Here is a 23,670-nt window from a genome sequence, read left to right as displayed (position 1 = left end):
TAACACGACAATACAACGATCATATACCACGTTCATCTTACTACGCTCCCAGCAATAATCTCAACACCTTGTTCCATATAAAAACTGTATCAGCCCTTCTATTTCTCATTGGTACGTCGAGATTCTCGAGAGGAAGTGGGAGATCTATTAGTAACGAATCATGATCCAGAAGTTATATGTCGGACCGACCAATTAAACCTAAATCGAAACTTATTGCTGGTGTATCAAGATCAAATGACGATGTATAAGTGAAAACTAGTAGGGATGACACAGATGTGTCAAGAAGGATTGAGCCGTTAAAGATAAAGGGCAAGAGGTCCAAATTACGTACAGACAAACAAAAGCTGGAGAGCTTTTTTTCGCATCACGGTGTGAAGCTAGAAGTTCTAGTTGACATACACGCACTCTTGAAGTAATTACTTTTCAAAAATAAGCTCTGATTGGTTTCTTAATGATGCACGCATATTACCTTACGGTTTATGACCCCTTCTGAAGCCTGTCAATTACAAAATTTGCAATAGTATCAAAACAGCAAAGCTAATGAACAATAGAGATGGACCATTTTGTAAATATATCAAGGGAAAACTTCGTGCAAAGCATTAGTATTCATAGTTTAATTGCATTAAGTAGAACAAGAGAATTTGGTGAAAATGGAACCAAGAATTTTGTAGACAATCCACAGACTTGAATACAGAGATTTGAGTTATAAAATTTTAAACATAGATTTTCTATGATTAGCTAGCGGTTATTGTTTACAAAACGTCATAAACAACCTTTAAATTCCAAATCACCTCGTGCTGATCAGTCACTAAAGTTGAACGTATCCTAAAAGGTGTACTTGATTTGGTCCATATTTATATTTGTTTAAACATGTTTAACCAATATCAAAATTTATAAAGTTTTAACTTGTTTTAAGGAAATCATTGCTAGCACTGCATGCAATTATCTATCAAGCATTAAATTGCCAAATATGAGAGTACAAGGGGAAAGGCTTTGGATTTTCTATAAAATTCCCATGTTTAGCATTGAATCGACACAAGGGTACATAATCCTTAAATTATGATATATCGAAACAGTCCTCAACTATTTAGAAAGCTCAAACTTGTATAGATTTGATATTACAACGACAATGATCATGATGATCGTAGTATAAACGAAGTCTGGTCATTATAACAGCGTAATAAGGACGGTATGGGTGTGTTAAAATCATACTATGGTCTTGAATAGCGCAATAGAAGCGTGGCAAAAACGTGATATAGCAGCAAACGGCGATCACTTAATTATCTTAATTTTGAAAGACAAATACACATTGCGGTGGATTTAAACATGTTTGCTTGGTCCAACTTCTCTCCCTAATCTGGGACAGTAGTGTAACAGCACAACATCAGAACAAACAATAAAAAAGCTGTTTAAAAAGGCTTGCATCGAACTATGGCTTGCCTATATTTCAATGCAAACACAAATACTCTACAGACACAAAGTACCGATCTGAGAGTTTTCGCAGTTACTGAAATCCGGCTCGAAACCATAATTAGAATATAATAAAATATCATATATGTAAGACAGAATATCAATCATTAAACATCCAATTAATTTTGTTTAAAGACGCAATTAACAGTCTAAAATGCAAAATCGAAAAATCGAAAAGATTTATTAACTGTATTGCAATAACATATTTGTTTATGTTTTCATATACTGTTAACAACATCAATGATTGGTCCGATACAAACACTAATCTAAGATATGTGTTTTGTTTCAATTGTATATCCAGATCCTCAATTTAATTTTATTACATTCCGAATCAGTCGCATTCTTCACTGCTTCTAATTTCATCATGCTCATGACAATTTGTTTTATCGTAGATAGATTTTATGCAGCCTTATGGCTTCAGAGCTTTAAAGGACAAAACATGCTGAGATTTTCAACTAAAGTGTCTCTTTTTCTAAGTCACATCTTCCTAATGTTTTTTGTCTCAACTAGATAAATACCAGTGTTTTTACCATTCTGTTATGTTAAAAAGGCAAAATTAGGAACATTATTGAAGTCAAAATTTTAAATCTGTGATAATAAGATTTGATTTCAATTTCAGGGACATTCCCGGCTGATTGCTCTGAATTTCCGAATGGGACTAACGACGGGGTTTACGCAATTTCCGTAAACAACGACTGTATACATGTTTACTGTGATATGGTGGATAAATGGACGGTGTGTGAATCTTAATATTTAGTTTAAGTATGAGTTTCGAATTTTCGGATAATAATTGAATATCTATGAATAATAGATAAAAGTTGGTTCACAATAGAAAAACAAATACCTGATATTCGGTAACATTATTTTCAAATCAAACAAAATAAATTATTAACCAAAATTAAAACATTGTTGTGACGTCATTCTATTGTTTTACCTGTTCTTTATTTCAGTGATTGGACTATCATTTACCTGTAAGAAACCATTATGTCACCTTTAGCTGTCCAATATTTTTAAGAATAGCCCTCCTCTTTCTTAAAAATATTGGACAGCTAAAGGTAGCATAACTGATTCTTACAGGTAAATGATAGTTAAATCACTCAAATAAAAAACCTATTAATACCCCAACTGTTTTCATCTTGTAAACATTAAATACAACCAAAGAACAAATGACAGTTAAATAAAAACATTTTATTAAAGTCACTTTCCAATACAATAACTTTGTCACTCATCAAAACGGTTTCTTGAGGAAAAGAAATCACTTTCAAATTGATTTTTAACACATCCAATACTAATATCACAGCCATTTTCTCGTGTTTTGGGGTTGTCTTTTTTAAGACTAATTCAATAAGTTGATTATGCTCGTTGAAAGTCTTGTTCTTTGGATTTTATGAATTTATTTCTTTTTTCAAAAGAGTTATCCTCATCCGTCTTTAGACTATCAAAATTGACCTCTGGTGTTGCTCTTATTCTTCCTAACATCAGTTTCAACTACAATTAAAAATGAATAAAGCAATGAAGTAATTATTTTCTTAATTTGATAGATCATGCTACAATACAAGGGCCATGAACAAACTAAACCTTATCCTGTGTAGAAAGTGCGAATTTTGAACTTCCTTCATGAACTAGGGGACTATAATAGTTTTAATAATATTCAAGTTTCTAATTTGATTAAGAAATATTGTTTTTTTAAGTCTGATATTATTGCTTAAATATAAATATAATGCTACACTTCGCTCATGAACCACGATGAATATGGAAAGTAGAATAAAGGAACACATTACCGCATTTTATCTGTCAAACAAACCAATCGTGTTTCCGATTCGCACTTTTTTGCAGTGATCGTTTTATGAGAGATTTTTTTTTCAAAAGAAGATCGAGACAAGAATATATTTCGGTAACATTTATAAAACACAAAGGACTCAATAAACAATAAACGAAAAAAAAGAGCGACACGACCTTGCAGAAAGAAAAAAAAACAGAAAAGGGGGGGGGTGTATTCAGGTGGTACCGTTTGGGTACAGTCTCTTGAAAAATCCAATAAAAGAATATAACTGATTGCATGTTGCTATTTCTTCATTTGTTCAGATTAATTAATATGTATTTGTAATAAAATCGACTGCGGTGCACTCGATATGGTTCAACAAGAACCTGTTTTCATATCCTATTCTTTTTCTTTTTTCATTCACTTGGTAAAAATAAAACCCAAGAAGAAACAAGAAACTAAAAGAGGAGGACTACATTTTGAAATATAATATATATAAAACTAACCATTGTTAGCTGCTTTGTCTATATCCTCTTTGTAATCCACACTGAATACTGTATCTGAATAGATTCCAATTACACATTTGATTTTAATCCAAAGTTTGAAACAACACAATCACTAATACATGCAACGACATCTTTTTCTTCGTTTTTGCATTTAAAATATACTTTCATCACTTTATCCATTTTGAAACACAAACCGTATGTAATGGTATCCACGGACACTATGAGCAGAAAATGTGAGTAGTCCTTGCGCACGTAAAAATCACGATACACATACCCTGTGTCTTACTGTTATTCTTCATGTAGCAATACATGTTGTTTACCTTCAGCTGTACTTTCTTTTTGTCTATTTGTATTAAGTTTAGTTATTGTTTAAAGGGGCCAACATGTAGGATATATTTTAATGTAAAGAAAGTTTATTCACAAAACAATTTTCATACTTGATGAAAATAAATCTTTGCTGGCTTTTCTTTTATTTTAACTTTTATCGACGTGTTAAACAATGTTTTAAGTAAGATATAAGCCTCTAACAGTCCATTCTGTAAAATATTGAACAGGTCTTCGGCCTGCGGCCTCAGACCTGTCCAATATTTTACAGAATGGACTGTTATCGGCTTATATCCCTTACATAAAACTTCAAAGAGCCAGAGGGAAGACAATTTCAATTTGAATTATTAACTAGCGATTTTTGATTTTTTTTTCATTCAATAACTTTTTTACAGGTGATACAAAGACGACAAGATGGTTCAACAGATTTCTATAGAGACTGGTTGGATTATAAGAATGGATTTGGTGATCCCTCAGGAGAATTTTGGCTTGGTAAATTATTGTATACTTAAGTCATTGATATTTGTAGTTACAGATTCAGTTCAAGGATTCATGTTTATTTGAAGTTTTAATTTCAAGAAGTTCGGTCCTCAGTTTCAAAATAACAAGCTTTTCATAAAACTAGTATAAATCGATAAGGGATAAATAAAAGAACAAAAAAACAAAACAAATATAGGCCACCGGCCAATGTGCTTGTTTTCGAGGTATTAGCCATTGAAATTTTGGCGGGCAAATGTTTTCTCTTCATTTTTCATAGCTTTATCATTGACAAGTTTAAGTTCTCAAAAACTTTTGAAAAATAAACAAAGATTGTATATGACTTTTACAGATGACTTATAATTAAAGATGTAAAAGATTTATAAAATGAAAAAGTGGGGTCAATGGCCAAAATATTTTAAGGCATTCAAATGGGTAAAACCAGAGGATTCCGAAAATCTGACAAAAATTCAAAAACATGACAAGCGAACATCCTGAAGTTTGTCTTGAAATAAAATAACTTTCGACTTTATTTTGTTAGTCTCTAGTCTTCCTAGCTTTCAGTAACTGCGAGTACTCTTAATTCGGCGCTTGGTGTATATTATTTTAATGTTAGTTTTGTTTGTACATCGTACAAATCTTATGAGATCAGCTGCAACCGATGATAACAGTTTGTTCCTATGTTGTGCTGTAAAACCACTGTTTCAAGTCCCAAGTCAGATGCCTGTAGTACAGGTTGTCGTTGTTTCAAGCCTTTAATTTGTTTTTCGTAATAAAAAAAGTTTAACAGTTTTATAAATTAGGCCGTAACATTTCACATTTTTTATGTCTGGGCCCTTTATGGCAGACTATACGGAATGGGTTTCTCATTGTTGAGGACCATATGGTGGCTAATTATTGCTTATTACCACCTCATTTCATCTCTGATGGATAGATGTCTCATTGCCAGTCATACCACATCTTCTGAATTTGAATTTCAAATGCGGTAGGTTACTAGAGTTAAAATCTAGACACAGTCTATAAATTCCCACGATTCAATTCGAAAACATCAATATACAAAACTCAAAGTGATAATTGATCATACTTTCATTGTTATCCCTCCCCATAATGATGTCGTTGGTCTTGATAAGTTATTGAGTACTGTCCAATTGAAATACTCTGAAAATGTCCTCTTATTAATATGAATTGGATCAATTAAACAAATCAAACAAATCCAATTCTATTAAATTCAAGGCAGTGACATGTAGAAAAAAACAAATAAAACACCAAAACAGACCTATAAAACCATGGTTAATTTAATGGCAAAAATTCTGTACAATGACCCCCAAAAAGCTTCATTTAAAACGCTTGATTGATAAACAATTATTTGGTCATAATTTCCCTATAATCAACTAGCCTTAATCAAAGAAATCATAGCCAGTTAACTAAAGCTCTGGAATATCTACCTGCAGATATGTATTGCATATGTGTATGCTGCTTGAATTATGTTTCATCAAAATGGAGAGTTCAAAAAGAAATCCTAATTTAGTCATACCATCCGATAAGAACACACAGCGTTATGTATATTATGGATAAAAAATGAAGCAGATCTAATGATACCGTAGTGTTGGTTATTTTTGCGGGAGTAAAATTTCGCGATTTACCTTTAATAAGATATACGAAATGTTTTGGCGGTTATTAGTATTATTTTGGCGGAATTTATTTTGGCTATTTAGTTCTATCCGCGAAAATAAGCGAAAATTTACACCCGGCGAAAATAACCCGCTTTTTCAAGTTCCCCATTTTAAAGTGTTTTTACACATCTTTTTTTTGTCTTTTTAAAGCAATATACATTTGTATTTATAACGACCTTCTTTTATTTTCATCAAATGTTGACTTATTTAGTCAATGTGTATATAACAAGCTAATTAAAGGTAAAATGTGTTAATATCATATCTAAATTTACATTTGTAGGTAACGACAACATTTCAAATATATTGAATGGGAAGTCGTACAGTTTAAGGTTTGACTTAGAAGACTGGTCTGGAGAGAGGCGCTATGCTCAGTACGCGATGTTTAGTATAGCGAATGAGTTTGCAGATTACCAATTAACATTGGCAGGGTATAGCGGGGATGCTGGTAAGTTCACAGTTTTTATTTGTACGAGATGTTCAGTAAAGCAAATGAGTCTGCAGATTACGAATTAACATTGGCAGGGTATAGCGGGAATGCTGGTAAATAATACTTTATATCAGTTCGAGATGTTCCACAAACGGTAAGATGAAATCATCCGTTGAAAATTTCTATGGATGACTTCATAATTTGGTTGACAGAAATGGAATATATGTTTAAAAGAAGACGACGAATATTATACAGTTGATGTAGTCTCAATCCAATCCACTTTTCCTCTAATGTGAACTACCAAATTTGACACAGGGTTTTTGCTTTCATGAACATCACGTTGTGTGTAATATGTGAAGCAGGATCTGCTTACCCTTCCGGAGTATCTGAGATCAACTCTAGTGTTTTGTTGAGTCTGTGTTGCTCTGTCTAGTTTTTTATGTAGTGCTTTGTGTACCTATGTATGTCTTTACGTCGTATTTCCTGATTTGACATGTCATTGTCGTTTTGTTTTCGACCTATGGGCTTAAATATCCCTTTGGTATCTTTTGCCCCTCTTTTTATATTAGCCTGTGGATAACAAATTAACATAAAGACAGTTTTAGGGTAAGTTAACAATAAATTATTATTATCAATTGGCTTGTTTTAGTAGCGGAATTACATAGAACCAAGCATATTAATGTTATCATAATATTACACACAATTGTATTATAGCTTAGTTTTATTCGTGAACTTCTTGAACCTTAAATCAAATAAAATAAAAGAGTTTTCAGTACCTTGAATTGGATTTTGGTTTTTTTGAAAGTCGTTTACTTTCTATGTGAAGAAAAATATATAGGGGTGATACCTGTGAAATAAATTTCATGTTTGGTTTTTTTATATTATACTTCACGATTGACAATGTTATATGTATGTGCAGTTAGCGGCCGGTTGGTTATTCGTTATTCAGTCGGTTCGAGATTCAAATTTAGTTGGAAATCATAAAAGAAAGAAATATTTGATAACATTAAAAGCATGATTTTCATAGTTGAAAGGATAGAAAAGACTCGTAGGAAATCGTTTTATGACCTCAGTTTCAAGTTGTCTTAAACTCTTGTTGTCCGCGAATACAAACCCTTATTAATACTTATGTAAAGTTGCATATTTTTCTAATGTAATTTAGATTTTTATCAATAAAACGACACCAAATTTTTAAATTTATATCTTATATTTCTTATTAAAAACATAACACAAACCAATCACTCAAGAAATATTAAGAAATACAATTAGAAATATATATGGAAAGCCCAAAAAACCGAAATATATTGTGAAATCTACCTGAGACGGCTAAAATTAGGGTGAGACCCCTCTGGTCTTTCAATGTCCATAACATTCAACTAAATCATAGACTCTGTATATATAAAGGTTGTATTAGAAGGATTATACAGAATAAAGTCATCGTCGAAATCAACGGAGGGCTAAGACTGTAATTTTTCAGCAAAAAAATTAAAAATTTCAGGACAAAGGGCACAGGACAATGGTGAGAACCCTCTGATATCTCAATCTGCCTCATATTATGCAGACATTTAGTTAATAGGTATATATAAACGTGACTAAAAGGAATTTGGGTACACTTTCTGTCTTCTATGTTTACGGAGGGCCCAAAGTGCCAACTGGATATTCAAAATATATAGCGAAAACCTACATGAGACCGCTAAAATGACGGTGAGACCCCCTATTCTTTAAATAACCACAAAATTTGACGAATTAATAGGCTCTGTATAAATAAAGATTGTATCAAAAGAATTTCCCAGAATAATGTCTTCTTCGATATTTTCTGAGTTCTTAAATTGTCACTTTTCAGCTAAAAAATGTCAAAATTTCAGGACAAAGAGCACACGGCAATGGTGAGAGCCCCCTAATCTCCCAAATCTGCCTAATATTATGCAGTCATTAAGTTAATAGGTATATACAAACGTGACTCAAAGGAAAATATGTTGCTTTTTTTCTGTGATAATCTACTTTTCTCTATATTCAGAGTTCACAAATGGTTATTTAAATTTGATTTAAGCATAGAAACACAAATATCAGGAACAAAAAAGCTGTCAGTTAGAAAGTCAGCATGCCTCTTAGGCATAAAATGTAAACTGCTTTAAAATGCTTATTATAGCCGTAAAATCCCAAAATGGCACATCTTAACAGAATTTCTGTAAACCAAAGATGTAAATCCTTTACTTTGATTGAGTTTGACAAATTGAAACCAGCAAATCATTCAGGAAAGTTGCCAAAGTACAAAATCTAGATTTCAGGAATCCATCTCTTATTAATTAGGCTCGAGAACACAGTTATTTCGTAGTGCATTTCTTTTAGACCATAAATTCAAATTAAAAAAATCGCACCTGCTCTTTCTCAAAAAGATTTTTACAGTGTAGTGTACTACCAGTGAGACAAATAATATCAAAATTATAGAAACTTGTACCAGCTCTAACTCAAAATATGGACAATTCTGTGTTAAGGGGGTGTAAAATTCAGTTTGACAGCTTTAGACGTGATAAAATTTGACCTTTTTGAACTGGACCAAATCACTACTTAACATTTATAGATTCAGCACCCAATTGTTTTTAACATGTAATTACATCCCCCTACTTAATATTTCATAAAATTGAGAATGGAAATGGGTGATGTGCCAAAGAGACAACAACCCGACCATAGAAAAAAACAACAGCAGAAGGTCACCAACAGGTCTTCAATGTAGCGAGAAATTCCCGCACCCGGAGGCGTCCTTCAACTGGCCCCTGAACAAATATATACTAGTTCAGTGATAATGAACGCCATACTAATTTCCAAATTGTACACAAGAAACTAAAATTAAAATAATACAAGACTAACAAAGGCCAGAGGCTCCTGACTTGAGACAGGCGCAAAAATGCGGCGGGGTTAAACATGTTTGTGAGATATCAACCCTCCACCTATACATCTAGCCAATGTAGAAAAGTAAACGCATAACAATACGCACATTAAAATTCAGTTCAAGAGAAGTCCGAGTCTGATGTCAGAAGATGTAACCAAAGAAAATAAACAAAATGACAATAATACATAAATAACAACAGACTACTAGCAGTTAACTGACATGCCAGCTCCAGACTTCAATTAAACTGACTGAAAGATTATGATTTCATCATATGAACATCAGGCACAATTCTTCCCGTTAGGGGTTTAGTGTCATACCATCATAACATATATGAGAAGAACATAACCCGTGTCATGCCAACAACTGGTTTTTGAATAAATGTGTTTAGTTCCGATGCAAAGACCCTATAAGTGAATCAATATTAACGCCAAAATATGCAATCTTTAATGACCTGACAACAGTATCGTAACTATATCCCTTCTTAATAAGTCTATTCAAAGGTTTTGTTAGTTTTTGAGGTGAATACTAACACCTTTGTGCTTTATAAAGAATATTTCCATAAAAAATTGGATGTGAAATACCTGAAGGAATAAGAAGTCTGCATGTTGAGCTATATTTACGAATGATGTCCTTATACCGATGATAAAATTTAGTAAATGTTTTGACTAGTTTGTGATATCGAAAACCCTGGTGTAACAATTTTTCAGTAATACATAAATTTCTCTCGTTAAAATCTAAAACATTGTTACATACACCAGCGAATCGTACAAGTTGAGATATATAAACACCGTAAGATGGTGACAAGGGAACGTCACCATCTAAAAATGGATAATTAACGATAGGAAATGAAAAATCATCTCTTTTATCATAAATTTTAGTATTCAGCTTTCCGTTAGTGATATAGATATCAAGATCGAGGAAAGGGCAGTGGTCATTGTTAGTATTAGCTTTATTTAAAGTAAGTTCAACAGGATAAATTTCTTTAATATACATACTGAAGTCGTCATTATTGAGAGCCAAAATATCATCCAAATATCTAAAAGTATTATTAAATTTGTTTATCAGATGTTGTTTCGATGGGTCTTTGCTTATTTTTGTCATAAATTGTAACTCATAGCAATACAAAAAAAGGTCCGCAATAGGTGGTGCACAGTTAGTCCCCATTGGAATTCCGATAATCTGACGATATACGGAATCCCCAAAGCGAACAAAAATGTTATCTAGTAAAAATTCAAGGGCATATATAGTATCAAAGCATGTCCAATTGACATAGTTTTTTTGTTTATTGCTACTAAAAAATGACATAAAAGAGTTTGAACATATATATTCACATTCTGACTTTTAAAATGCCCATTTAATTAGGTGTGTGATTTTTTTCTTAATGAGAATGTGAGGCAATTTGGTATACAGGATAGAAAAATCAAAACTTTGAACAGATTTAAAATCACCAATATAAGCATGCAATTTATCAAGTACTTCCAACGAGTTCTTGACACTCCAAAAGTAATTAATTCCACTATTTTCGAAGGCCTTATTTGAACAATTTATTATCAGGTTTTTAATTGTACCAAGTGTGCTGGTAAGAAGAATAGACAATTTAGTAGTGGAGCAATGGCTTGAAGACGAAATAAATCTATATTTGTAAGGTGTTTTGTGTAGCTTCGGAAGCCAGTACATAGTTGGGACTGTCATTGTATTTGGCTCTGATTGTAAAGCGGTAGCTAAAAGTTTATGTTTGTTACAGATGTCGTTTTCTGGAAATGGAGTCAGTTGGAATGTTGGTGAATTGGTGATTTCTTTTTTCAGAACCTCAATGTAAAATTTACGTCAAACAATAATAATATTATTAGCAGCTTTATCGGCCGGGACAAAAACAAATTTCTTGGCTAGTTCTTTTAGTTTATGTTTGATACGAGAAATAGGTTTTTTGTGGTTATTGTTAATAGTAAAATGTTCTTTAAAATGTTGAATACGTATATCAACTATCTTCATTACTGAATTAAAAAAAGAGTCCAAAGATTTTTTGTCAGCTTTTTCCCGTTTTATCCATTTCATACAGTAAGTATGGAGTGAGTCGTGGATGATATTACGACACTCATTCCAATTAATAATTGACGGGGGGCGATATTTAGGTCTATTACTGAGGAATGATTTTAACTCTCGGTCTTGAACGATGTAAAGAACTCCTGTTATAACATGGGAAATGGGTCCATAAATATATTCGGAGGTACTACAATTACATGAAGTAGGTGTATTTTCACTGATATTAACATCTTTACACAGTTGACTATAATTAAACACAAATTTCCGGGTAGATTTCTTGTAAATATAACAAATAAGAGGTAGCTCAGTATTGTCAAAATATCCGGTAATGAACAGAGTTTTGTTAACAGATAATGTCTGCCGTTGTTTTTTGAAATAGACATTAGGTCCGAAATATTGGTATGATTGGTCCGAAATTTTCGTTGATTGCGATTTGTCCTACGACCGTGAGAACGGTTTTTACGAACAGTTTTAAAAACTATATCCAAAATGTTAACGGAATCGGTTTTAGATATATTACCAATTCCCATGATATTATCATTAAGACCGAGAGGGTAGACTGTCTGTAATTTTTTAATCCAATTTAATTCAATTATTTTCCGTGATCGTACAAACTTTGAATGAGATTCACCAGGCTGCTTATTTACTACTTCTAAAGGTTGAACTGCTAAATATTTAAAAGGATGGTTGTGCTTCTTAAGGTGTTGGTAAATGATACTTTTGAATTTATTGGGTCTTTTAAAACGATGCAGATGTTCTTGAGTGCGTTTATATTAATATCGTCCAGTTTCTCCTACATACTGAATACCACATCCCGGTTTGTTTCATGTGAGTAAATAAATAATATTGTTTGTTTTTCAAGTTATATCAGTTTCAAAATTCAAAGAAAATGTGCGACCATTAAACGTGGACCTAACCGTATTGTTGGTTGAAAGACGGGGACATGTAAGTCATTTTTTGGCATGACACTTATTTTTCATGCATTTAATATCAAGAAATAAATTGGGAAAGTGTATTAAATAAAACATGTAAGTTATACACTGTTTACACTAGGGACTATATTCGTAGACAACGAAAACCAAAGGACGATAACTGTGTCCTTGGACCAATTAATAGACTCTGTATAAATAAAGATTGTATCAAAAGAATTTCCCAGAATAATGTCTTCTTCGATATTTTCGGAGGTCTTAGATTGTCACTTTTCAGCTAAAAAATGTCAAAATATCAGGACAAAGGGCACAGGGCAATGGTGAGAGCCCCCTGATATCTCAATCTGCCTACTATTATACAGTCATAAAGTTAATAGGTATATACAAACGTGACTAAAAGGAATTTGGGTACACTTTCTGTCTTCTATGTTTACGGAGGGCCCAAAGTGCCAGTTGGATATTCAAATATATAGCAAAAACCTACATGAGACCGCTTAAATAACGGTGAGATCCCAATATTCTTTCAATGTCCATAAAATTCGACGAATTTTGCATCAAAAGCATTTCTCAGAATAATGTCATCTTCGATATTTACGGAGGTCTAAGATTGGCACTTTTCAGCTAAAAAATGTCAAAATTTCAGGACATAGGGCACAGGGCAATAGTGAGAGCCCCCTGATCTCTCAATCTGCCTAATATTATGCAGACATTAATTTAATACAGACATGATTTAAAGGAACTGGGTACATTAAAGTGTCATTGAGGGAGGTATAAAAACTGAAAAACATCGTCTTGTTGGTATCAACTAAAAATAAAATACAAATTTGGCAGGATAACAAAGTTTGTTTGATATGTCTTTTTTTATTTATCAATTTGATTAACATAATTCAATTCATTTGTCAGTTGTTCTTTAAGGTATTTGTGACATTCTTATAAACGCAATAATACCCGGGGAGCAAATTAATATGAAAGACACATAAAAAGAACAGAAAAATTCATTTTAGGAAAACTTTGACAGGGAGTTGAAACGGGTTCTAGTTTCTTAATTTGTCGACGGAATATTTAAGAATATATAGTTATCGAAGGTACCATGCTTATAATTTAATACGAAAGTATGTCATTACCGAATTCGATTCAAGAGTAAGTATACAGTTTTGTGACATTCATATGAATGTGGATGTCCAAAATTGACATTTTGCGTAATACTATAACCTTACGATATCTTATGGTAAGATATCATTCAACCTAACTCTCGGTCTAACTTGTAATAAAGTCAGTGTTTGTCCTCCTAAAAATGGTTTATGCTGTTAATCATGCTAGATGTATTTACAAAAAAAAAGACAGCCTCTAAGATGAACAAATAATATCAACGTTCTTCCTTTAATTCAGGTGATGCTATGTTGGATAGTTATCCGCCATTAAATTTGACCGGACAACGATTTTCAACAAGAGATCGCGACAATGATAATGATCCAAATGGGCAGTGTGCTTTAACACAGAAAGGTGGATGGTGGTACAAATGGTGTACCCATGCAAATCCGAATGGACTTTACTTTCTTGGAACTGAACCTGACTACTCCGGTATATACTGGTTCACATGGGATGCCTCAATACCCTTCTATCGCATGAAATCTGTTACAATGAAGATCAAACGTCTACCTTGAGAAAAAGGTTCTTATGCAGCTTGTTTGGCGTCACAAACACCGTGTTTGATACTGAAATTTACAAAGTGTACATTGACCTAAATTTATCTATATATATGATCAAATTAATTTGTGTAATTGTGATTCAAGTAACCTGTTTATTTATTTAGTTTTTTTCTTTTGTAAACTCTTCTTGTCCCAACCGACCCGAAATAAACTTTTTACAAACCTCAATATGAAAATATTTCTTTTGTTGTTTGTTTATTTGAAAGTTGATTACTTTCTATTTGTGAAAATAATAGAGGGAAACCTGTGAACTAAATGTAATGTTTTATTATATAATACTTCACGATTGACAATGTTTTCTCGGCGTAACAATCTTCTCTAACACCCTTTCAACTATGTGTTATCTATATAGGTTCAATGTGGGAGGTATAAAAACTAGAAAATCTCGTATCAACTAAAAATAAAATACGCATTTGGAAGGATAACAAAGTTTGTTTGATATGTGTTTTTTTTTTTATTTATCAATTTGATTAAAACAGTTCAATTCATTTGTCAGTTGTAATTTAAGGTATTAAATGTGTATCAATCTTATAAATACAATAATACGCGTAGAGCAAGATGAGAGACACATAAAAAGAACAGACAAATTCATTTTAGGAAATTTTTGACTAAGGGAGTTGAAACGGGTTCTAGTTTCTTAATTTATCGACGGACTATTTAAGAACATATGTTTTACATCATGTCATTACCGAATTCGATTCAGTAATGTGACATTCATATGACGGTGGGTGTCCAAACCTGACATTTTTGGTACTATTAGATGTATTCCCGTAACAGTGGACAACCGCAATTCTTTTGCGGGTAATAATACTGAATCATTTACCTATATTTTCCTTGTCATTGGCTAACGGTAATATTGATTTTACGCTCACTCAGCCTGTCAGTGGCCTTCCAGTGGGTATTTAAATAAAATAAAAGAGTTAAGTTCATGCATGTGCATGAGAAGAACAAAAGAATGTTTTAGTATTCAACATTGAAATCAACACACACGGTTTAGTCCTCTGCTAGTTATTCGTATTTTTTGATTGATGCGTTGAGAATCTTTGGCGACCTCACAGTTTAAATGTCTTCAACAAGTACAATGTGATAATTTAGCGTTACAAAGGAACGTTCACCTAATCTGACCCAGTCAATTGATAACCTGAGTGCGTCTACGCTGTATGAAAACGATTCTATAAACTAACGATATGTTATGCCAAGATAGTATTAAACAAAAGACAGCCTATAAGATGCTCTATGTTGAAAACCTCGTGTATAATTGAAAATGAAGATATAGCAAAATATCAATGTGTTGTGTTTAATACAGGTGATACTATGTTGTTTAGTAATCAGCCATTATATTTGAGCGGACAAAGATTTTCCACAAAAGATCGAGACAATGATGGTGATTCAAATGGGCAGTGTGCTGTGACACAGAAAGATGGATGGTAAAACAAATGTTGTACCTATGCCAATCCGAATGGACTAACTTTCTTTGAACAGAACCTGATCACTCTGGTTGCTTTTGGTACCAATGGAATTTTTCAATACCATACTATCGCATTAAATATGTTACAATGAAGATCAAACGTCTACCGTGAGGGAAAGGTCTTGTTGCAACTCGTATGGCGCCACAAGCACCGTGTTAAAAACTGGAATTTATAAAGTGTACCTTGGTCTTAACTAATCTATATGAACAAATTATTTTGTGTAGTTGCGTTTCTGGCAATTTGTATTTTTTATTTAGGTTTTGCTCTTTTGTAAATCCTTTTCTTTGGAGTTCCTACGGTTTTTTTTTATGGTAAAACAAAGATTTTTATTGGCGTATGATCTTAATAATAAAATGTGTATGTTCCTATGACCAACAATTTCAAACGCTGTTATTTAAAAAAAGATGAAAGATGCAAAGAGGACTTTCAGCACTCATAAAGTCGAATTGAAACTGACAATGCTATGGCAAAAAAAGGTTCAAAGTCAGAAAGACAAACAAGTCATCAAAAAGCACAAATTTAGTGGCATGTGTCTTTCGGTTGCCTCACAAAGGAGAAAGAGAGGAGGAATGAGGTTACATGAAAAAGATATTCCATAACGGTCAAACAACTCGTGATGCTATTTTCTTTCCTGCTAAGCTCTACTATGAAGTCTGCCTCATATGAATAAAGCAAAAGGTAATCGAATGAACAAAAAACATAAATATACAACGAAAATAGTTCGACCAAGACTTTAACTAAGATAATTGGATAAATGAATTGTTTTAATTTGTAATTTTGCAGCCTTATATAGCTTGCTGTGCGGAATAGATTTGCTTATTGTTCGTACGGTGACCTGTAGCTGCCTATGGTTACGTCATTTGGTATCAGCTGGCGAAGAGCTGTCTCATTGGCGATCATACGTTTTTATACTCATCTTATCAATCCATGTTAATACATGTTTATCCTTTCCAAAAATCAGAGTATAACATGATTTTCAGAAAACCATTTTGATGTTCGAGGCATCTTCCCAAATAATCACATAAACAGAACATTTCTACAACCTCTCAATGTCTTTGTTAACCGTTATACACTTGGGAGATTTTTGTAATAAATATGCAAATTTTGATTCGAGACCAACTGATGCAAACTTATCCCGACCTAAAGCTTAGACCAATCCGTTCACATGACACCAGTTATTTTGATATTAATAATCAGCAAAAGAACATTCAAAAAGGTTAAAAATGTCTTTTTCAGTGTCGTTTTGATAAACACATACTGTAAACTGCATGTGTCAAAAGAGCTCTTCTGGATTTAATTTTAAAGACGCTCAAAACCAAACAAAAATTTGCAATTCAAGGAGGTATTAATATCTCAAACGTGAGATGCGATATGATCATGACTAAATGGGACATAAAAAGAATGTCGTATGTTAACTAACGACAACTTTGCTAGATGTAAACTCATGAATTCATTTTAATATACAAACCAATAGTACAAATCCACAGAGAATCGTCTGTAACGTGTTGCAAATCCGCTTTTGTCTGTCATTTCGAACGCGCAAAATTGAATATTTGAAATCAAAAGCTGTATAAGGACCGAAAAAGCTGACAGGATTTAGTATTCTTACTTTTTTTTTAGAAAAATAGAATTGATTACTATAAATGTTCGTTAATTCATAAATTAAGACATTTCGAAAGGAAGAACCAAAAAACAGAGTTTTTTATGCATAACATTTAGACTAGTTCACCCCTCATAAATGCCTATAAAACTGTACAATAAAAAGTAAAATCACAAAAATACTGAACTACGAGGAAAAATGAAGACTGAAAGTCCCTAATCAAATGGCAAAATCAAAAGCTCAAACTCATCAAACGAATGGATAACAACGGTCATATTCCAAACTTGGAACAGGCATTTTCTCATGTAGAAAATTTGGATTGAATCTGGTTTTATATAGGTAGCTAAACCTCTCACTTGTATGACATTTGCATCAAATTACATTACATTCACAACGATCCGGGAACAAAACAAACACACATAATAGTTAAAATGTCAGTAAGACAGCAGTCAACATTGTGTCATAATCCTAATCACTAAAAACACATACAAACATGTAACAAAGAAGCGCAAAATGTCATACAGACCAAGCATTTTAGTAAGGATTAAGGACAAGAATACAAAATTTACCAAATTTCAATTGCGCAATGACGGGATGTAAAAGTACAGTGCCACGCCATGTATGTAGCGAACAAACATATAACAGGCATATAGACAAAGCACATATCAAAGATAACAGACAAGCAACAAACAAGTTAGACAAACAGGTTACACAATGCATGCAAACATATATTAACAAACGGAAATAACTATTAAAATGATTTAATTTGATTTTTGGCGTTTTAACGCCACTTGTAAGCAGCGCTTGTAGGCTTATTAAAATGACAATGCACTAAATTAGAAGTCGAAAAAAATAGTTTTCTTTGTGTTCTTTCAACTTGAGCTCAAGGCTTATACATTTTGCTGTGATGATTATGTATATATAAAAGGAGACTATGTGCAAGCTGTAACGAGACAGTAACATGAAGAACAAAATGCGACTGAGAGTTTCTAAATGATGTCAAATTGAAACATCAAAATTATATGGGGTTTCATAAAAACCCAATGAATTGCTTTTGCCTTTGAGAATATTACGTTTGTCAAATCTTCGTACTAAAATGCTTGTAACGCTATATCAAAAAATAAATAAATTACATAATTTTTATGTTATTCTACTAATCCTTTATATTGCAATTGTTTACATACAACTATTGATCACTCTCGTTGTAAAGTGATGTTCATTTGATTTGATACATGTAAATGTAAAACATGTCAGATCAATTCAAGCACCGTTGAACCAATCAAAAAGAGAAATATCTATACTGGTAAAAAGACATATACAAAACATTATCTAATTGAAACTCAGTAAGGTAATCGGATATAAGAATACTCATCGTTCTAAAGATAACAACTGAGATTGATTGAACAATATAATTGACAATGTCTGATTCCAAAACAATAATATTAATGACACTTTATATGTCTCTTTGTGTTGTCAGCTTTGAGATCATATCACAAAAATTCATCAAAACGAAAAATAAAGGAATAGTTTCTAGTGATGCCTCGAAAAGAACATCAAAGGCCAGATCAGGCATAGAATGTTCAGCAGTATGCACCAGTGATGAAAACTGCTGTTCCAGCAGCTTTGACACTCACTCAAAAATATGTACATTATTTTCGACATGTTGTCTAATGACAGAGGATGCAGAAGGATACTCTATAACTAAAAAGACACCTGAACAAGGTAAAGTTTTTTTTTATTACACATGAATGTAATCAAATTACACTAAACGTAATTATTTATTTGAATATTTGTGTCATATCTTCTAATAAGAATTATAAAAGCTCAAAAACTGTATTGTTAGTAGGTACACTTAAGCCTATCCCTGATACGATAATTTTGGTATTTTGATATTAAGGAAAACAGGACTTAATCTAAGATTTAGTACAGATAAAAAGGGAGGTGTGTGGTAAACTGTAAAGAAACATCTACTAAAACGCAAAATCTTTTAAAAATGTCTATTAGACCGTTGGTTTTCTCGTTTGAATGGTTTTACACTAGTAAATTATAGGCCCTCTATAGCTTGCTGTTCGGTGTAAGCCAAGGCTCCGTGTTAAATGCCGTACCTTGACCTATAATGGTTTGAATTTATAAATTGTTACTTGGATGGAGAGTCGTCTCATTGGCACTTATTCCACATCTTCTTATATCTGTACTTCAGCAAAACGTTCTTAACGACTTTTTAAAAATTTTCATGTGTTGAATCACTATAAAGTCTGGTTTGGTATCTTCCATTATTTCTTTGAATTGAAACAGTAAGGCCTTGAAAATGGTGTTGCAGTATCAGAAGCCACTTACGACAGAATTGCATCATTAGAAATTAGTTAGTGTAAATATCCTAAGAAGTTATTAGTACAAAATCTGATTCTAAATATCAAAGTTAATAAAATTGAGAATGGTTGAAATCCTACATATTTTGGGAATGTTGTACCATCCAGCTTCATTCAGCAATAACATAAAATAATAATAATGAATTATAGAAATGACGAAATTAGAATACATATGTATTAAGGAATCAGAACGGCGCTCAAAATGGCATTTAAATAAATGTTAAGATATAAACTAAATAAGTACAAGAGTAGTACACAACATTTACTTGCCATGAGAGAAAAGAATGACAAGCGTTGTTTAAGTTTATTTTAACTTATTCAAAAGCATGGCGTTACCTTCCATTAATTCTCTATATCTTTTAGAAAAGTCTACGTGATATTGTCAATAAAACTCAATGCAGAACACAATCACCAGAAAAATGAGTGTACAATGTACAAATATACTACTAATAAATAATTTATAGATGATATATTAGTGCTGTCAAATTAGACATCTTCTACCTAATCGATTATTTGCATAATCTTTCAACCAATTATCTGGTTAACAGGTATAACATTAAGTGTTCAGATACAACGTACCTTCATGGTGACTACGTGAGAGAAATACGTTTTTTGGGGGTTTTCATCGAACCTAAGGTAAACCACTTGCGTAAAAGGGGGCATCCTTTTACCTGTGTGAAATGTATAAATTTGCATACAAGTCTGATCAGAATGGGGACAAAAACAACTGTTGCCTCGAGTAGATAAAGTGTCGAGTGGTTTTCACGTTAATTATCCTTGCACCAAATCATTAAGGGTTCCGCATGTGACCTTTTGCCAAGATTTATAGCTGTTTCTGCTGTCCCTGTCAAATATACGTCTGTCATTTGAAAAAAAAGCATTCCGAATAGACGACGCTCCATGCCGGTCATCTCTTATTGCAAGACCTGCCTATTGAATTAGTTGTTAGTTTACTTTCATCCTAAACATGCGCGAAATATTGTCAGCTAAACATTACGCAATCAACAATCAAAAAGAAAAAAGAAAGGTCTGCAGTTCTTTATCACGAATGTAGGGATGTGTCATTCGACGTTATCGTTATATATTATCCTAATACATTACGTTCAGTTCATGTCTTCATAGTACTGCAATGTATACACTTAGTTTGCATTACAAAAATTTTAAACCCACATTTAGTTTCAAATATCGTTACTGAGCCTTTGAGATTTTTACATTTATGTTCACCGAATATCATAAATTGAGAAAGAAACGAGGAAAGTATCAAAGAGGAAACATTTCCACAAAAAGTCAACAAATTGCTCTTCAAGAAAATCTCGCACCCAGATGCAGGCTTCAGCTGGCCCCTTAACAAAAATGTGTACTAGTTCATCTAAAATGGAGTTCACACTAAACTCAGAAACATACGAATAAACCAAATTTTAAAAACACAACATACAAGACTAACATAAATTTAAGACTCAACACGAATACGATAAAAAAAATAAAGCAACCAAAATCCTAGATATAATCAACTTACAACTGTTCAATGCATGTTTTAATACACAGCTATACAAATTATGTTTATTTAAGATTTTGTCTCAAACTGATATTCAAAGTGTCTCCCTGCTTATTCATTTCGGGAAAATTGGAAAGTACACATGTTCATTAAAGGGACATTACCTGTCAAATTCATGTTCACAGATTTGACTCAAATTCTCATAATTGATTTATAACGTAATGAAATGTATATTCAAATAACTGAAAGTCTACGATAAACAAATAACAATTTTATAGACTGAATAATATGTATCAAAGTAATGTAATGAACCATCGAGATTACCTCCGAAGACTGTCGACGATCAAAACCACTGTTATAAATACAAATATAAATTGAAACAGATAGTGACCACGTGCAATTATATTCTCGGTTTGAAAGTATATTTATCACCGTTGTTACTTATAGAATTCTTTAAGAAAAATTATATTTTATATATTGTTGATAATTTCCTTTTAAGTCTCAAATGTACTAGATAAGTAATCTCATAAGGTACCGCGATGATACATTTATATCAAAACATTGAAAATTGAAGGAATTAAACGGTTCTAGAATATCAGTTCATTGATGATAGCGGATATGCTGTTAATGATGTCACTACAATCCCGTTCTCTTTTCACGAATATGATCTACCCAATTAGACGTATTTCCGGGTTTGTAGTAGCATGAATAAAACTACGGGTGCCATATATGGAGCAGGATCTGTTTACTCTTCCTGAGAGCACCTCAGATCACCCCCAGTATTTTTGGAGTTCATGCTTCTCTGTATTTAGTTTTCTATGTTGTTTTTTGTGTACTATGTTTTGTTTGTTGATCTTTTTCCTTTTCAGCTATGGTGTTTTGGGTTTATTTTCAACTTAAGGTAGATAGGGTGTCTTCCTCCATCTTGGATTTTGAAATACAAGAAAACAAGGTCTAGATCATTAATAGAATGTGCAAATTTTTAGAGTAGTAGGTAATTCATGTGTTAGAACTTCCACTTTTATATAGAAAATGAAATGTTTTATCATATTTATGGTTGTATTTTACAAAAAACAGTAAACTTTTGTTTGATCATTTTTTTTCAAACTTTGCCACATAAGGGGAGACAACTCAAATACAAGGGCAGATAATTCAGATTAAGGTACTTTTACTATAGAATGTCTTAGGAAATTATATTATTTAGCAAGAAAATGGGTCTGGTGACCCCATTTTTTCTTTTCCTTAACTGAAATCATACTATTAAAGCTATCTTCTCATATTTTATCTCAAAATTCTATGGTGTAGTTTATGATTTATTGCAGAAAATTGGGTTTTCCATGCATAATCTATACAAAATTTGTCAATTTTGAACACAGTGTAGCATGAAAATAAGCCCGGTGACCCATTCTTTTTATTATCTTTTTTTAAAAAGTATAATATAAACTACATTATGGCAAATTATTAAAAAATTCTATGGATTATAATTTAGACACCCCATCTACCTTAAGGGTTTTAATGTCCCTCTTGTATCGTTCGATCGCCTCTCTGTTAATGGTTTTGGTATTCATTATTCGGGTCTTCCAACACTAAACTATACAAATAAGTTTATCTAAAACAACTCATTTCTACTAAACGAAAACTTCAATTGTTTGATCTTTGTTTTTAAGACCTTGATATAAGAATTTAATATTGTAATATATATCCGAAAAAAGATATTTACGGGACAAGTTTACTTTCCAGTATTATATTTATTTCATTGATGGTGATGATCGATTTGCATATTTTCATTGAGTGTATAAAGGAGGGACGAAAGATACCAAAGGGACAGTCAAACTCCCTGACAACGCCATGGCTAAAAATAAAAAAGACAAACAGAAAAACAATAGTAAACATGACACAACATAGAAAACTAAAGAATAAACAACACGAACCCCACCAAAAACTAGGGGTGATCACATGTGGCACCCGTCGTGTTGCTTATGTGATTACAAAATTTTAATCCGGTAAATAGTCTAATTCGGTAGGCCACATTCATGAAAAGGAAGGGAATTGTAGTTACGACGTAAGGATATATTTCTCTCTTGATTCAATGTCAGCGTTTGTAGGTAAGTTAGCTTAATTGCATCACAAACCATAAACTGTCTCTGTGTTTTTGAAAGGACAAGGTTTACTTTATGCCAAATATGGCTGGTGTTACAACTAAATCATAAGTATCAACATGTTCATAATTTGAATCTTAAGAAGATCTATTTCAGAAGCCTTACCATTAGATTAAATCAGTCTCTTCATTATATTATATCGAACTTAGCTCATTTTGAATATATTGTAAAAAAAAACGATGATTTATGCAGGAATAACATGTTGAGGAAACTATTGACCCCAACATAGATACCATATTTTTCTGTAGCCATACGTTTCCAATTATGACATTTCAAATCTTTCTGTATCAAAGACGGCGGTAACAGTAAATTGTTTAAAAAAGTATAAAGAATTATTGAAAATTCGACGAAAGCTGGTGATTTAACAC

General features: G+C 32.4%; 1 protein-coding gene across 1 annotated transcript in view; it reads left to right on the top strand.

The window, feature by feature from the left end:
• Positions 1-4,476: 4,476 nt before the first annotated feature.
• The window catches only part of LOC139525014 (uncharacterized), a 37,387-nt gene continuing 18,193 nt past the window's right edge, over positions 4,477-23,670 (top strand). The window contains exons 1-5 of the mRNA XM_071320190.1: positions 4,477-4,504; positions 6,493-6,657; positions 13,891-14,082; positions 15,517-15,637; positions 18,757-19,001. Of these exons, the coding sequence (XP_071176291.1) occupies positions 4,477-4,504; positions 6,493-6,657; positions 13,891-14,082; positions 15,517-15,637; positions 18,757-19,001 (751 nt within the window). The remainder of the gene's footprint in view (positions 4,505-6,492; positions 6,658-13,890; positions 14,083-15,516; positions 15,638-18,756; positions 19,002-23,670) is intronic.

This window comes from Mytilus edulis, chromosome 5 (genome assembly GCF_963676685.1).
Source record: "Mytilus edulis chromosome 5, xbMytEdul2.2, whole genome shotgun sequence".
Lineage (NCBI taxonomy): Eukaryota > Metazoa > Mollusca > Bivalvia > Mytilida > Mytilidae > Mytilus > Mytilus edulis.
The sequence above is the reverse complement of the archived record's forward strand: the minus strand, read 5'-3'. Positions and strand labels throughout refer to the sequence as shown.